The sequence below is a fragment of the Passer domesticus genome, unplaced genomic scaffold (genome assembly GCF_036417665.1).
Source record: "Passer domesticus isolate bPasDom1 unplaced genomic scaffold, bPasDom1.hap1 HAP1_SCAFFOLD_138, whole genome shotgun sequence".
Taxonomy (NCBI): domain Eukaryota; kingdom Metazoa; phylum Chordata; class Aves; order Passeriformes; family Passeridae; genus Passer; species Passer domesticus.
This window is the reverse complement of record NW_026989929.1, coordinates 1-16,940: the sequence shown is the minus strand read 5'-3', so window position 1 is coordinate 16,940 and position 16,940 is coordinate 1. Positions and strand designations below refer to the sequence as shown.

Sequence of the window (16,940 nt, the reverse complement as noted above, 5' to 3'; positions counted from 1 at the left end):
GGGGCCCATCCCTCCCCATTTGGAGTCCCCCCCAGTTTGGGGGTCATTTGGGGTTTCCCTTTGGGGTCCTGTTTGGGGTTTCCCTTTGGGGTCCTGTTTGGGGTCCCCCCCTTGGGGGTCCCGTTTGGGGTCCCCCACCTGATGCTGTCCAGGCGGCTGGAGTCGGGTTTGAGGGCGGCCGAGCTGCGCAGCATCTTGTGCAGGGTCACCAGCAGGAACACCAGCGTCACCTGCAGGACCCCAGGTGAGACACGGGGGGACCCAGAGCCACAGGGGACCCACCCAGAGCCACAGGGGACCCCAGAGCCATAGGGGAACCCCAGAGCCACTGTGGGACCCACCCTGAGACACCAGGGGACTCCAGAGCCACAGGGGACCCTAGATGAGACATGGGGTGACCCCACAGACACTGGGAGACCCCAAACCCACTGTGGGACCTGCCCAGAGCCACTGTAGGACCACCCTGAGACACGGGGGGACTCCACAGACACGGGGGGACCCCAGACCCATTGTGGGACCCCACAGCTGCCCTATGGTGTGATCCCCATTGGGGTTGCCCCAGCCCCCCCCCAGACCCCCCTGAGGCCCCCCAAGCCCTCTCAGGCTCCCATATGAGGATGAGGAAGGGCCATCCCCAGACCCCCCAGACTCCCCACAAGCCCCCTGAGGTCCCCATCCCCCCATCTGAGCATGACAAAGGTCCATCCCTGGTCCCCCAGTCCCCCAAACCCCCCCAGCCCCCCCTTACGAGGATGACGAAGGCCACAGGCCCGATGAAGCTCCAGATGAAATAATTGTCCACCCGCAGCCAGCACCTGCCAGGGGCGGGGCGTCACCAGAACATGCCCCCCCCCGGGTGAGACCACGCCCCCATGGGTCAGACCCCACCCCCACTGACAAAGCCCCTCCCCCAGAGCCCCCATCCACACCTGGTGAGTCCCACAGCAGCACCTGTGGCCCCGCCCTGCTTCAAGCCACGCCCCCTGACTCAGGCCACACCCCCAGCCCCTCCATCCATACCTGTCACTCCCAATGGGGAAGCCCCGCCCCCAGCCCGGGCCACACCCCCTAAATCAGGCCACACCCCCAGCCTTCCATTCACACCTGGTCACTCCCCATGGGGGAAGCCACACCCCAGCCACACCCTGACCACACCCCAGCCACACCCTGACCACACCTCAACCACACCCTGACTACATCCCCCAGACACACACTGATCACACCCTGACCACACCCCAGCCACACCCTGACCACACCCCAGACACACCCTGACCACACCCCAGCCACACCCTGACCACACCCCAGACACACCCCAAACACACACTGATCACACCCTGACCACACCCCAGCCACACCCTGACCACACCCCAGCCACACCCTGACCACACCCCAGCCACACCCTGACCACACCTCAACCACACCCTGACTACATCCCCCAGACACCCTGATCACACCCCAGCCACACCCCAAACACACACTGATCACACCCTGACCACACCCCAGACACACAATGATCACACCCTGGCCACACCCTGACCACACCCCAGACACACACTGATCACACCCCAGACACACACTGATCACACCCCAGACACACACTGATCACACCCCAGCCACATCCTGACCACACCCCAACCACACCCTGACCACACCCCAGACACACCCTGACCACACCTCAACCACACCCTGACTACATCCCCCAGACACACACTGACCACACCCCAGACACACACTGACCACACCCCAGACACACCCTGACCACACCTCAACCACACCCTGACTACATCCCCCAGACACACACTGACCACACCCCAGACACACCCTGGCCACACCCTGACCACACCCTAGCCACACACTCGTCACACCTTGGCCACACCCCAACCACACCCTGGCCACACCCCAGGTCCACCCTGACAAAACCCTGGCCACACCTTGGTCACACTTCAGCTCCAGCCCCATGCCGTCCACACCCCTGACCACACCCCTGACCACACCCTGGCCACACCCCAGCCATGTCTTGGACCCACCCAGCCCCACCCCAGCCACACCCAGTCCCACCCCCACTCCGCCCTGGCCACACCCCAGCCACGTCCTGGCTCCACCCAGCCCTGCCCTGGCCACACCCCAGCCCCACCCCATCCACATCCTGGCCCCACCCAGCCACACCCTGGCCCCACCCAGCCACACCCCAGCCATGTCCTGGCCCCACCCAGCCCCACCCCAGCCACATGCTGGCCCCACCCAGCCACACCCAGCCCCACCCCAGCCCCACCCCAGCCCCGCCCAGCCCCACGCCGCGCTCACGCCTGGTCGGTGCCGTAGCTGCGGTGGTCCACGGCGGCGGCCACGGCCACCACGACGGCGGGGAAGAAGTACCCCCCCGCGTAGTAGTACTTGCGGCGGGCGGGGTCGCTGTCGAACACCTCGAGCAGCAGCAGGTACAGGTGAACCCCCTCCAGGCACAGCCACGAGAACGACGCCAGGAAGAAATAGTGCAGCAGCACGGCGAAGATGGGACAGGCCACCTGCGGGGATGGGGACGTGTGGGGACGTGTGGGGACAGGGACTGCCCGAAGATGGGACAGGGACAGGGACAGGGACTGCCCGAAGATGGGACAGGGACAGGGACAGGGACTGCCCAAAGATGGGACAGGGACAGGGACTGCCCAAAGATGGGACAGGGACAGGGACAGGGACAGGGGACAGGGACAGGGACAGGGACTGCCCAAAGATGGGACAGGGACAGGGACAGGGACTGCCAGAAGACGGGACAGGGACAGGGACAGGGACAGGGACTGCCCGAAGACGGGACAGGGACAGGGACAGGGACAGGGACAGGGACTGCCCGAAGGTGGGACAGGGACAGGGACAGGGACAGGGACAGGGACAGGGACAGGGACAGGGACAGGGACTGCCTGAAGATGGGATAGGGACAGGGACAGGGACTGCCCAAAGATGGGACAGGCCACCTGCGGGGATGGGGACGTGTGGGGACATGTGGGGACAGGGACTGCCCAAAGATGGGACAGGGGATAGGGACAGGAACAGGGACGGGGAGAGGGACAGGGACAGGGACACGGACAGGGATAGGGACTGCCCAAAGATAGGACAGGGACAGGGACAGGGACAGGGACAGGGACAGGGACAGGGACAGGGACTGCCCAAAGATGGGACAGGGAGCACCCAAAGATGGGACAGACTACCTGTGGGCATGGGGACATGTGGGGACAGGGACAGCAGGGACCACCCAAAGATAGGAGAAATCACCTGCAGTGACAGTGGTTGAGGGACAGGGACAGGGATGGGGATGGGGACAGGGACAGCCAGAAGGATGCTATGGGTGGTCCCTTGGGAGTCCCAAATGTACCACGGGGTGTCCTGGGATGTCCCCGCTGTGTCATGGGTGGTCCCCTGGGGATCCCAGGTGTCACAGGGGTGCCATGGGCTGCCCCACAGGGGTGCTGTGGGGTGCAATGGGACATTCCAGGCGTCTCAGGGCTGTTCTGGGATGTCCCAGGTGTGCCATGGGCAGTCCCAGGTGTGATGTGGGATGTCCCAGGTGTGCCATAGAGTGTCCCTCAGGGGTCCCAAGTGTGCCATGGGCTGTCCTTCAGGGGTCCCAGGTGTGCCGTGGGTGGTCCCTCAGGGCTCCCAGGTGTGCCCCGGGGTGCCCCAGGTGTGCCAGCCCCACCTGGTACTGCGTCTTGTCGATGCCCACGAGGAAGAGCAGCTCGGCGAGGAAGAGGCTGATGCAGAGGTTCTTGTGGATGGTGGTGCGCTCCGAGGGCAGCCCCCGCAGGCAGCAGAAGGCCGAGATGGACAGGCCCAGGCACAGCAGGGCCACCAGGATCCCCGCCCAGGTGATCACCGACAGCAGCACCTCGTTCAGCCGCCCCGGGAACTGCGGGAAACGGGGGGAAAATGGGAATTCCGGGGGCATCTGGAGTTATGGGATCCAGTCGTGGTCATGGGCAGGGACAGTGACCACCAGGAAGGGACATGGGCCACCAGGATGGGACAGGATCCCTGCCCAGGTGATCACCGACAGCAGCACCTCCTTCAGCCACCCTGGGAACTCTGGGGAACAGGGGAAAATGGGAATTCTGGGCATTTAGGGAGTGTTTGGGGTCGTCTGGATCCATGGGCATGGACAGGGGCCACCAGGAAGGGACATGGGCCACCAGGATGGGACAGGATCCCTGCCCAGGTGACCACCAACAGCAGCACCTGAATGAAGGCTCAGCTGCTCTGGGAACTGTGAAAATGGAATTTTTGGGGAGGAGTGAGAGATTTGGAGGGGGTTGGGACTGAGACGAGGTCAGGGGGAGGGACAGGGGCCTCCAGGAGGGGGCAGGGGCCAGCAGGATCCTCAAGCAGGTGATCCCAGGTGTGCCGCAGCTCTCTCAGGTGTGCCCAGGTGTGTGCCCAAGTGTGTCACTCATGCTCTGTCTCTGGGCCATCAGCAGGGGCAAGTTGGTCAGGTGTCATGGGGTGTGTGCCCCACGTGTCCCAGGTGTGTTCCCAGGTGTGCCAGGCCATGCCCAGGTGTGCCCAGGTTTGTGTCCAGGTGTACCCAGCCATGCCCAGGTGCACTCATGCTGTGTCTCCATGCCATCAGGAGGGCAAAGTTGGTCAGGTGTCAGTGGGTGTGTGGGTGTGTGCCCAGGTGTGCCCAGGTGTGTGCCCAGGTGTGTCACTCATGCTCTGACTCTGCGCCATCAGCAGGGCAAAGTTGGTCAGGTGTCACTGGGTGTGTGCAAGGGGGTGTGTCCCAGCCATGCCCAGGTGTACCCAGCCATGCCCAGGTGCACTCACGCTCCAGCTCCATGCCATCAGGAGGGCAAAGTTGGTCAGGTGTCACTGGGTGTGTGGCCAGGGGTGTGTCCCTGTGTGCCCAGCCATGTCCAAGTGTACCCAGCTGTGTCCAGGTGTGCCCAGCTGTACCCAGCCATGCCCAGGTGTGCCCAGGTGTGCCCACGCCTAGGTGTGCTCCAGGTGTATCCAGGCATACCCAGGCAAACCCAGGTGTGCCCAGGTGTGCCACTCACACTCTGGCTCCATGCCATCAGCAGGGCAAAGTTGGTTAGGTGGCTGCAGGTGTGTGTGTGTGCCCAGGTGTGCCCAGGTGTGCCCAGCCATACCCAGGTGTGCCCAGGTGTGCCCAGTCATGCCCAGCTGTGCCCAGGTGTGTACCTGGCCGTGCCTAGGTGTACTCCAGGTGTACCCAGGTGTACCCAGGTGTGCCCAGGTGTACCCAGGTGTGTACCCAGCCGTGCCTAGGTGTACTCCAGGTGTACCCAGGTGTGCCCAGGTGTACCCAGGTGTGCCCAGGTGTGCCCAGGTGTGCCACTCACGCTCTGGCTCCGGGCCATCAGCAGGGCGAAGTTGGTCAGGTGGCTGCAGCTGTGTGTGTGTGTGCCCAGGTGTGCCCAGTCATGCCCAGCTGTGCCCAGGTGTGCCCAGCTGTGCCCAGTCATGCCCAGCTGTGCCCAGGTGTGTACCCGGCCATGCCTAGGTGTACTCCAGGTGTACCCAGGTGTGCCCAGCCATACCCAGGTGTGCCCAGCTGTGCCCAGTCATGCCCAGCTGTGCCCAGGTGTGTACCCGGCCATGCCTAGGTGTACTCCAGGTGTACCCAGGTGTGCCCAGCCATACCCAGGTGTGCCCAGGTGTGCCCAGTCATGCCCAGCTGTGCCCAGGTGTGTACCCGGCCGTGCCTAGGTGTACTCCAGGTGTACCCAGGTGTGCCCAGGTGTGCCCAGGTGTACCCAGGTGTGCCACTCACGCTCTGGCTCCGGGCCATCAGCAGGGCGAAGTTGGTCAGGTGGCTGCAGGTGTGTGTGTGTGCCCAGGTGTGCCCAGGTGTACCCAGCCATACCCAGGTGTGCCCAGGTGTGCCACTCACGCTCTGGCTCCGGGCCATCAGCAGGGCGAAGTTGGTCAGGTGGCTGCAGGCGCACGAGCTGTGGGTGCCGTTGGAGCGCAGCAGGCGGCAGCCCTGGCTCGACCAGTGCCCGGCCATGGAGCGCTCCGAGTAGTTCCAGAAGGAGCAGTTGGCCCCAAAGTGGTTCTTGGTCTGTGAAATGGGGGAAAATTGGGGAAAATCGGGGAAATAGGGGTCCCAAAGAGAGGGGGGCCCCAAACTCAGTAATTCCAGAAGGAGGAGCTGGTCCCAAAGTGGTTCTTGGTCTGTGAAATGGGGGGAAATTGGGGGAAAATCAGGGGAAAATGGGGGTCGCAGAGGGTCCCAAGGACAGGGAGAAGGGCCCAATCCCGGTAATTCCACAAGTTCATCTCAAAGTGGTTCTTGGTCTGGGAAATGGGGGAAAACTGGGGGAAATCAGGGAAAATCAGGGAAAATCAGGGAAATGGGGTTCCCAAAGAGAGGGGGCCCCAATCTCGGTAATTCCAGAAGGAGCAGTTGGTCCCAAAGTGGTTCTTGGTCTGTGAAATGGGGGAAAATTGGGGAAAATCAGGGAAATGGGGGTTCCAGAGGGTCCCAGTAACAGGGAGAAGGGCCCAAGCCTGGTAATTCCACAAGTTCATCTCAAAGTGGTTCTTGGTCTGGGAAATGGGGAAAAACCGGGGAAATGGGGGTCCCAAAGAGAAGGTGGGCCCCAAGCCCAGTAATTCCAGAAGGAGCAGTTGGCCCAAAGTGGTTTTTGATATGGGACAGAGGGAAATGGGGAAAAATGGGGTATGGGGGAAAATGGGGAAATGAGGAGAAAATGGGGGTCCCGAAAAGAGGGAGAGGGGCCCAATCCCAGTAATTGCAGGAGAAGTTGGCCTCAAAGTGGTTCCTGGTCTGGGGGTCTGGGTGGGGAATGAGGGGTCCTGGGAGGTCTGGGGGCCTCTGGGTGTGGGTTTGGAGGTCTCGGTGGGATTTTGGGGTCCTGAGTGGTTCTGAGGTGCTGGGTGGGGTTTGGGGTGTCCTGGGAGGGTTCCCAGGTCCTGGGTGTGTCATGAGGGGTCTGGGTGGGTTTTTGGGGGTCCCACCTCGAGGTGGCGCAGGGTGAAGACCTCGAGGTGGGTCCAGGTGAAGTTTTGGATGTCCCAAAACATCCAGATTTGGGGTCTCTGGGTGCAGTTTTGAGGGTCCCAGGGAGTTTTGGGGTTCGGGGTGGGTTTTGGGGGTCGCACCTCCAGGTGGGGCAGGGTGAAGACCACGGGGTCCCGCAGGAAGACCCTGCTGGACTCTTTGTTGATGGAGGCGGCGATGACCTGGGAGTTGACCACGAGCTGGGGGGCGCGGGGCCCCCCGTCCCCCCCGAGCCGCACGGTCGCGTTCTCGGTGGGCAGGAACAGCCCCAGGTTGTTGTACAGGATGAAGACAACCTTCACCACCCCTGGGGAGACGGCGGGTCAGAGACACCAAAAAACACCCAAAACCATCACAAAAACACCCCAAAACCACCAAAAAACCCACCCAGACCCCCCTTCACCACCCCTGGGGGAGCTGCAGGTCAGAGACACCCCTTGACCATTCCAGCTGCTCTGAGGGTGCCCCCCATTCCCCCAGGACCCCCCAAACCACCCCAGCCCCCAATGTGTCCCTCCTCCATTCCTGCTGCTCTGTTTGGGGGTGCTCTGGGTGCCCCAAACCCCCCAAGCCCCCAGGCTCCCAGGACCCCCCCGGACCCCCAGACGTGCCCCCCTCACCGTTCCTGCTGTTCTGTTTGAGGGTGCTGGCCGAGAGCTGGATGGAGCCGTCACCCCCCAGCTCCTGCGGGAACACGAGCTCCTGGAGGGGCCCCTCGGTGTTCAGCACCGACACCTCCAGCACTGCCAAAAACAGGGAAATAAACCATGGAAAATATGGAAAAACAGGGAAAAACTCATGGAAAATACAGAAAAACAGGCAAAACATGAGCTCCTGGAGGGGACAGTCAGTGTTCAGCACCGACACCTCCAGAACTGCCAAAAACAGGGAAAAAAGCATGGAAACTATGAAAAAACAGGGAAAAAATGAAAAAAAGAGATGGAAAATATGGACAAAAACATGGAAAATATGGGAAAAAACCCATGGAAAATATGGAAAAACATGGAAAACAGGAGGTCCTGAAGTGGCCACTGACACCTCCAGAACTGGGTGAAAACATGGGAAAAATATGGAAAACATGGAAAAATATGGAAAATATGGAAAAACCATGGAAAATATGGAAAAGAACATTGAAAATATGGAAACATCTGGAAAAAAATAGGAAATATGGAAAACCATGCAAAAACAGGAGCTCCTGGAATAGCTACTTGGGTGTTCAGCACCGACACCTCCAGAACTGCCAGAAACAGGGAAAAACATGGAAAATATGGGAAAAAACCCTGTTGAAAACATGGAAAACCAGAGAAAACACGAGCTCCTGGAGTGGCCCCTCAGTACTAAGCACCGACACCTCCAGAACTGGGGGAAACCAGGGAAAACAATGCAGCAGCCACAGGGCCTGCAAGGCCTCCCTGGCGGTCACCAGCCCAAGATAAGAAATGCCAAGTCATGATGACTGGACCTAAGAAGCCGCTCTTTCGCCTTCGGACCCTCGTTACCTCGCTGTAAGACCCTAGGTCATTTTCTCTTGACCCTTACTATTGGACTGTTTCCCAAAACTCGTATCTCCTGTATAAAGCCCTATTTCTGCCCAGTTCTGCAGAAGAGCTGTCACTGAGACACCCTTCACAGAAGCTGCCAATAAAGACACCTCTGTGGAACCTCACACAGCCTGCTCCTTTCTCTCCCTGCGTCTGCCGAGGCACTTAGCAAGCAAAGAGCTGAAATCACTATAGAGCTGAATTCACCAAAGAGCAGAATTCACCAAAGAGCTGAAATCATTAAAGTGTTGAAATCAATAGAGCTGAATTCACCAAAGAGCTGAATTCACCAAAGAGCTGAAATCGCTAAAGAGCTGAATTCACCAAAGAGCTGAATTCAGCAAAGAGCTGAAATCATTAAAGAGCTGAAATCAATAGAGCTGAATTCTCCAAAGAGCAGAATTCACCAAACAGCTGAAATCGCTAAAGAGCTGAAATCGCCAAAGAGCTAAAATCACTTAAAGAGCTGAAATCGCCAAAGAGCTGAATTCACCAAAGAGCTGAAATCGCTAAAGAGCTGAATTCACCAAAGAGCTGAAATCACCAAAGAGCTGAAATCAATAGAGCTGAATTCACCAAAGAGCAGAATTCACCAAAGAGCTGAAATCACCAAAGAGCTGAAATCACCAAAGAGCTGAAATCGCCAAAGAGCTAAAATCACTAAAGAGCTGAAATCACCAAAGAGCTGAAATCATTAAAGTGCTGAAATCAATAGAGCTGAATTCACCAAAGAGCTGAAATCACCAAAGAGCTGAAATCGCTAAAGAGCTGAATTCACCAAAGAGCTGAATTCACCAAAGAGCTGAAATCGCTAAAGAGCTGAAATCGCCAAAGAGCTAAAATCACTAGAGCTGAAATCACCAAAGAGCTGAAATCGCTAAAGAGCTGAAATTGCCAAAGAGCTAAAATCACTAGAGCTGAAATCACCAAAGAGCTGAAATTGCTAAAGAGCTGAAATCACCAAAGAGCTGAAATCGCCAAAGAGCTGAAATCCCCAAAGAGCTGAAATCGCTAAAGAGCTGAAATCACCAAAGAGCTGAAATCACCAAAGAGCTGAAATCGCTAAAGAGCTGAAATTGCTAAATTGCCTGCAGCTGGTAGCCTGCCTGAGGGACCTGCACAGGTTGTGCTTAGCTGGACCTCACTGTCCAGACACCCCCGGCAGCCAGGGTTGGACAGACCCCTAAAACCCCAAGCCATAATAAAACAACATCAAAAAACAGGAAAACACATGTAAAATATGGAAAAAAAACATGGAAAATATGGAAAAACACAGAAAACATGAGCTCCTGGAGCGGCTCCATGGTGTTGAGCGCTGACACCTCAAGAACAGGGGGAAAACATGGAAAAAAATATGGAAAAAACATGGAAAAACATGGAAAACAGGAGCTCTTGGAGCAGCCCCTCGGTGTTCAGCACTGACACCTCCAAAACTGCCAGGAAACACAGAAAAACATGGGAAAACACAGAAAAAACACAGGAATAACACAGGAAAAGCCGTGTGTCACACAGAGCCCGCGGGAACATGTGTGTACCACCCACAGGAGACCCTCGATGCTCAGGGAATTGGGGTGGGGGTCCCCAAGCTGGGGTTGGGTGGTGGGAGATGATCCAGGGAGTGAACAGGGGTGGGAGAGGCCCCTGGAGACCCCGGGGAGGGGTTGGAGGAGAGCGTCACTGTCCCAGGGATGAGTGGGGATTGGGAATTTGGGATTTCAGATTTGGGAACTGGGATTGGGATTGGGGATTGGGGATTGGAATTGGGAATTGGGAATTGGGATTGGGGATTGGGAATTTGGTGTTCAGCACTGACACCTCCAAAACTGCCAGGAAACACAGAAAAACATGGGAAAACACAGAAAAAACACAGGAATAACACAGGAAAAGCCGTGTGTCACACAGAGCCCGCGGGAACATGTGTGTACCACCCACAGGAGACCCTCGATGCTCAGGGAATTGGGGTGGGGGTCCCCAAGCTGGGGTTGGGGGGTGGGAGATGATCCAGGGAGTGAACAGGGGTGGGAGAGGCCCCTGGAGACCCCGGGGAGGGGTTGGAGGAGAGCGTCACTGTCCCAGGGATGAGTGGGGATTGGGAATTTGGGATTTCAGATTTGGGAACTGGGATTGGGATTGGGGATTGGGGATTGGAATTGGGAATTGGGAATTGGGATTGGGGATTGGGAATTTGGTGTTCAGCACTGACACCTCCAAAACTGCCAGGAAACACAGAAAAACATGGGAAAACACAGAAAAAACACAGGAATAACACAGGAAAAGCCGTGTGTCACACAGAGCCCGCGGGAACATGTGTGTACCACCCACAGGAGACCCTCGATGCTCAGGGAATTGGGGTGGGGGTCCCCAAGCTGGGGTTGGGGGGTGGGAGATGATCCAGGGAGTGAACAGGGGTGGGAGAGGCCCCTGGAGACCCCGGGGAGGGGTTGGAGGAGAGCGTCACTGTCCCAGGGATGAGTGGGGATTGGGAATTTGGGATTTCAGATTTGGGAACTGGGATTGGGATTGGGGATTGGGGATTGGAATTGGGAATTGGGAATTGGGATTGGGGATTGGGAATTTGGGATTGAGGATTGGGGATTTGGGATTGGGATTGGGATTGGGGATTTGGGATTGGGAATTTGGGATGTGGGAATTTGGATTTGGGATTGGAATTTGGAATTTGTAATTGGGTTTGGGATTGGGGATTTGGAAATTTGGGGTTGGGAATTTGGGATTTCGGATTTGGGAATTGGGATTGGGATTCGGAGTTTGGGATTTCGGATTTGGGAATTGGGATTGGGACTGGGGATGTGGGATTGGAATTGGGAATTGGGATTGGGAATTTGGGATTGAGGATTTGGGATTTGGGATTGGGATCGGGGATTTGGGATTGGGATCAGGATTGGGATTGGGGATTTGGGATTGGGAATTTGGGATGTGGGAATTTAGGGTTTGGGATTTGGGATTGGGAATTTGGGATTTGGAAATTTGGGGTTGGGACTGGGGATTTGAGATTGGGATATTGGGACACCAGGGTCTGTTACGGACCCCAGGGACTGCAAGGAGGGACAGGGCGGGCAGCAAGGGCCTGTGGGGACCCCAGGAAGGGGTTCGGGGTTCCGAGGAGCCGCAGGGGGTGGGTGGGGGTCCCGGGGTCCCCGTGGGGCTGACCCAGGTTCTGTCGGGCGGCCAGGAAGCGCGCGGGCTCCTTGACGTTGTCGGCGAGCAGGAAGGCGCCCTCCTCGAGCACGTCCAGAAGCATGGTGGCCGTGTGCGCCTGCTCCGAGCCGTTCATGTCCCGCCACGACTCCAGCGCCTCCGGACGCAGCAGGTTGTCCACGGCCTCCACCACGGCCTGCGGGACGGGAGGGGTGGGCGGGGCTGGGACACGCCTTGGGACACGCCCAGGGACACACCCAGAGACATGCCCAGGGACACACCCAGGGACACACGCTGGGGACACGCCCAGGGACACACCCAGGGACACACCCAGGGGACACACCCAGGGACACACCCAGGGGACACACCCAGGGACACGCGCAGGGACACACCCAGGGGACACACCCAGGGACACGCCTTGGGACACACCCCGGGGACACACCCAATGTCCATAGCTTCCTCCACGGCCTGCGGGACGGGAGGGGTGGGCGGGGCTGGGACACGCCTTGGGACACGCGCAGGGACACACCCAGGGGACACACCCAGGGACACACCCCAGGGACACACACAGGGACACGCCCTGGGGACACACCCAATGCCCACAGCTTCCACCGAAGTCTGTGAGGTGGGTGGGGCTGGGACACACACACGGGGACACGCCCAATGGATATGCCCGGGGGCACACCCAAATGACATGCCCAAAGGGACACACAGAAAGGGATGTGCCCAAATGCCACGTCCACCCAGGACAGGCCCTGCCCACTGACACCCATCCCACAGGTCTCCAGCACTGCCCTGGGCGTGGCCATGTCCAACTCCAGGGGCATGCCCATCCAGAGAGACCCCGCCCATGGGACACACCCACCCAGACAGACCCGCCCATGAGACACACCCACCCAGACAGACCCTGCCCATGGGACACACCCACCCAGACAGACCACACCCATGGGACACACCCACCCAGACAGACCCCACCCATGGGACACACCCACCCAGACTGACCCTGCCCAGGGGACACACCCATCCAGACAGACCACACCCATTGGAAACACCCACCCAGACAGACTGCACCCATGGGACACACCCACCCAGGCAGACCCCACCCACGGGACACACCCACCCAGACTGACCCTGCCCATGGGACACACCCACCCAGACAGACCCCACCCATGGGACACACCCACCCAGACTGACCCTGCCCAGGGGACACACCCACCCAGGCAGACCACACCCATAGGACACACCCACCCAGACAGACCCCACCCATGGGACACACCCACCCAGGCAGACCACACCCATAGGACACACCCACCCAGACAGACCCCACCCATGGGACACACCCACCCAGACAGACCCCACCCACGGGACACACCCACCCAGGCAGACCCCACCCATGGGACACACCCATCCAGACCCCACCCACGCCCACGTGACATGCCCTTCCAGGCTCCACCTATCGTCTCTAAGCCACACCCAGCACAAAACCTTCCAAACCCCCCAGACCCCGCCCATGCTGACCATGCTCATCTCCCAAAGCCCCACCCACCTATTATCACCCCTAAGCCACGCCCATACAGATTCCACCCCCTGAATAAGCCCCACCCACCAGCACAAGTCCCACCCATTTCATAGCCCTGCCCCTGACATGCCCACCCACTCAAGCCCCACCCACAAGCCCTGCCCACCACACCCACACAAGCCCCACCCATTGTTCAAGGCCACGCCCCTTCAGGCCACGCCCCTCACCTTGATGTAATCCTTGCAGGTTCGCTCCCGCTTGTGCATCTGGGGAGACAATAAAATGGGGGAGGGGACACCCAGGTGAGGGGGTGGGACCCCAAAACCTGCACCAGGGGCACCCCAAAATCCACAACAGGATCCTCCCAAAATGCAGGAAATAACCCCAAACTCTAGGGCAGAACAACCCCAACATTTGGGGCAGAACAACCCCAGCATTTGGGGAGGGACTCCCAAATGCGGAACGGGAGAAGGGGCCCAGCACAGCGACCCCAAAAATCTGGGCAGCAGCACCCCAAAATTCGGGGCAGAGCATGTTTGATCTCTAGAAAAGGAGCCCCTCAACATTTGGGCCAGGACAACCCCAAAATTCAGAGCAGAACCCCAAAATCAGCCAAAACCCTCAAAAATATGGTTCAGGTTCTGGAGCAGGGGCACCCAAAACTGGGCACAGGCACAAGTTCCCCCTTGGCCACCCCACCCCTCAATAGGGTGACCCCAAAATCGGGGGATTTGGGGTCCCACCTTGTCTGAGTTCTTGCTGTAACTCTTCCTAATCTGGTGCTCAAAGCTCCCAAATTTTTTTTTTAAATAAAAAAAAATCTCCATAACATTAACAAAAAAGCTCCTTCTCCCCTTAAATAAACTAAAAAAAAGAAACTCTTTTAAAAATAATAAACTAACAACAATTTTAAATTTGCTTTCCTTTCTTTACATTATCAGTTTTAAAAAAAATTGAAAATTTTTATTCTATTTCTTATTACTCTTTCTTTTAATTACTATTAATAATTTTTTCTTTATACCCTTTTATGTTTTAAACCTCCTTTACCTTTCTATAGTATTATAAATGCTAATTAACAATTATTGTTTAGATAATAATTATTACTAATAATTAAATACAAACAATTAATAAACACTAATAATTAACCAACACTAAACCCACCACACTCATTAACACATTACCCAAAAAACCCCGAAAAAATAACAAAATCTCAAATTAACACCCCAAAACCACGATGAGCTCCCACCTTGCTGTAGTTTTTTGGTGCTCAGAGCCCCTCAACCTCAGTCCCCTCTGGGTCCCACCTGCTCCCCCTGGTCCCCCTTTGGGCTGAACCCCAAATCTGGGTTTTGGGGTCCCACCTGTTCCCCCTCAGTCCCCCAGCAATCTGAACCCCAAATCCGGGTTTTGGGGTCCCCACCTGTTCCCCCTCAGTCCCCCAGCAATCTGAACCCCAAATCTGGGTTTTGGGGTCCCACCTGTTCCCCCTCAGTCCCCCAGCAATCTGAACCCCAAATCCGGGTTTTGGGGTCCCACCTGTTCCCCCTCAGTCCCCCAGCAATCTGAACCCCAAATCCAGGTTTTGGGGTCCCACCTGTTCCCTCTCAGTCCCCCAGCAATCTGAACCCCAAATCGGGGTTTTGGGGTCCCACCTTGCTGTAGACTTTTCCCCTTGGGTGGGCACAGGGCCTGGAGCTGCACATCCAGGACGTGCCACCACTGTGTCCCCATCGCTCCCTGACCCCCCACTTTGGGCTGAACCCCAAATCTTGGTTTTGGGGTCCCAACTGTTCCTCCTGCCCCCGTAGTGGTCTGAACCCTAAATGGGGGTTTTGGGGTCGCACCTTGTTGTAGTTTTTCCCTGCGGACTCCCTCTCGAGCGGGCGCAGTGCCTGCAGCTGCGCGTCCAGGATGTGCCACTGCCGTGCCCCCACTGTCCCCTCCTGTCCCCTGTCCCCCCAGTGGGCTGAACCCTAAATCCGGGTTTTGGGGTCGCACCTTGTTGTAGTTTTTCCCCCGCGGACTCCCTCTCGAGCGGAGCGCAGCGCCTGCAGCTGCGCGTCCAGGATGTCCAGGAGCTGCTCCAGCAGCCGCACGGCCGAGCTGACGTCCCCCGCGAACACCGGGCCCCGCGTGTGCCGCGCCAGCTCCCCCGCGATGGACGCCGCGTTCTCCCCGCTCTTGATCTGGGGGCACCCAGGGTCAGGGGGCTCCCCGATATCCCCTGGGGCGTTTGGGGGCGCCCGCGGCTCAGGGGGGCTCCCTGATGTCCCCCAGGGGGTTTGTGGGGGCACCCATGGGTCAGTGGGAGGGTGCCTGATATCCCCCAATGGGTCTGGGGGTGCACCCAAGTGTCAGGGGAGGTCCCCAATGTCCCCCAGGGGGTCTGGGGAGGCACCCATGGGTAAGTGGGGGGGGTCTTCGATATCTCCCAGGGGGGTTTTGGGGGGGCAACCACAGGTCAGGGAGCTCCCCAATATCCTCCAGGGGGTTACAGGGGGTCTGGCTCAGGGGGGGGCTCCCTGATATCCCCCAGGGGGTTTGGGGGTGCATCCATGGGTAAGTGGGGGGGCTCCCCAATATCCTCCAGGGGGTTACAGGGCTTCTGGCTCAGGGGGGGCTCCCCGATATCCCCCAGGGGGTTTGGGGGACCCCCTGAGTGGGGACCAGCCCCCTCTGTGAGGTGGGGATGCTCTGAGGGGTCTCTAAGGGGAGGTTGAGGGGTTTTGGGGGATCTGGGGGAGTTACTGGGAATCTGGGGGGGCACACACAAGTGAGGGGGGACTCCCCTAAATCCCACAGGGGGTTTTGGGGGACCCCCTGAGTGGGATCAGGCGCCTCCGTGGGGTGGGGATTCTCTGAGGGGTCTCAGGATGGCCATGAGGATTTGGGGGTCTGCAGCTGATCTGGGGGGTCTGCAGGGGGCTGGGGGGGAACCCCCACATCCCCCAGGGGGTTGGGGAGGGTCGGGGACCCCCTGAGTGGGGAGCAGCTCCTGCAGAGAGAGGTACACTCCAGGACCCCCCAGGCAGGGGTTTGGGGGTCCCAGGGGACCTGGGGGGGTCACTGGGACAGGAGGGTCCCAAGGTGGGTCCCCAATTTGGGGAGCCCCCCTTCTCAGGGTGTCCCCATTTCTGGAGGTCCCTGTTGGGGGGGGTCCCCATTTGGGGCAGTCCCTCTTTTGGGGTATCCTCACTTAGGGGGGTTTCCTCATGGGGGGGGGGTCCTGTTTTGGGAGTACCTGCATTTTAGGGGGTCCCTGCTTGTGGGGGTCCTGGTCAGAGGGTATCCCCCTTTCTGGGGGGGTCCTGGTTTTTGGGGATTCCCGTTTAGGGGTGTCCCCTTTGGAGGGTCCCATTTTGGGGGATTCCCGTTTAGGGGTGTCCCCTTTGGAGGGTCCCATTTTGGGGTCCCCTGGTACCTTCTGGGCCACCTGGTTGACCCAGGGGCTGGTGCAGTTGCTCAGGTCGGGCCCGCGGGGGTTCCACACCCCCAGCCCCAGCAGGCACTGGAAGGAGGCGATGCCTGGGGGGCACAGGGGGCTCAGGGGGGGCTCAGGGGACCCCACATTTCCCTGAATCCCCCACTGCCCCCTCCCCACCCCACAGAATCCCCAGCCCCACGTGGGAGGAGGCGATGTCTGGGGGAGGTGATGTCTGTCCCCCCAGTTCTCCCAGTTCTCCTA

The 16,940-nt window shown here is 58.7% G+C and overlaps 1 protein-coding gene across 1 annotated transcript in view; it reads right to left on the bottom strand.

Moving 5' to 3' along the window:
* LOC135291855 (adhesion G protein-coupled receptor L1-like) overlaps nt 1-16,780 on the bottom strand; it is a gene marked incomplete at its 5' end in the record, with an annotated part of 28,161 nt that extends 11,381 nt beyond the window's left edge. The window contains 12 exons of the mRNA XM_064406110.1: nt 139-230; nt 749-815; nt 2,305-2,525; nt 3,692-3,901; nt 5,906-6,076; nt 7,141-7,346; nt 7,660-7,782; nt 11,749-11,932; nt 13,483-13,521; nt 15,100-15,205; nt 15,254-15,441; nt 16,677-16,780. Coding sequence (XP_064262180.1) covers nt 139-230; nt 749-815; nt 2,305-2,525; nt 3,692-3,901; nt 5,906-6,076; nt 7,141-7,346; nt 7,660-7,782; nt 11,749-11,932; nt 13,483-13,521; nt 15,100-15,205; nt 15,254-15,441; nt 16,677-16,780 — 1,711 coding nt within the window. The remainder of the gene's footprint in view (nt 1-138; nt 231-748; nt 816-2,304; nt 2,526-3,691; nt 3,902-5,905; nt 6,077-7,140; nt 7,347-7,659; nt 7,783-11,748; nt 11,933-13,482; nt 13,522-15,099; nt 15,206-15,253; nt 15,442-16,676) is intronic.
* Between the last annotated feature and the right edge of the window lie 160 nt (nt 16,781-16,940).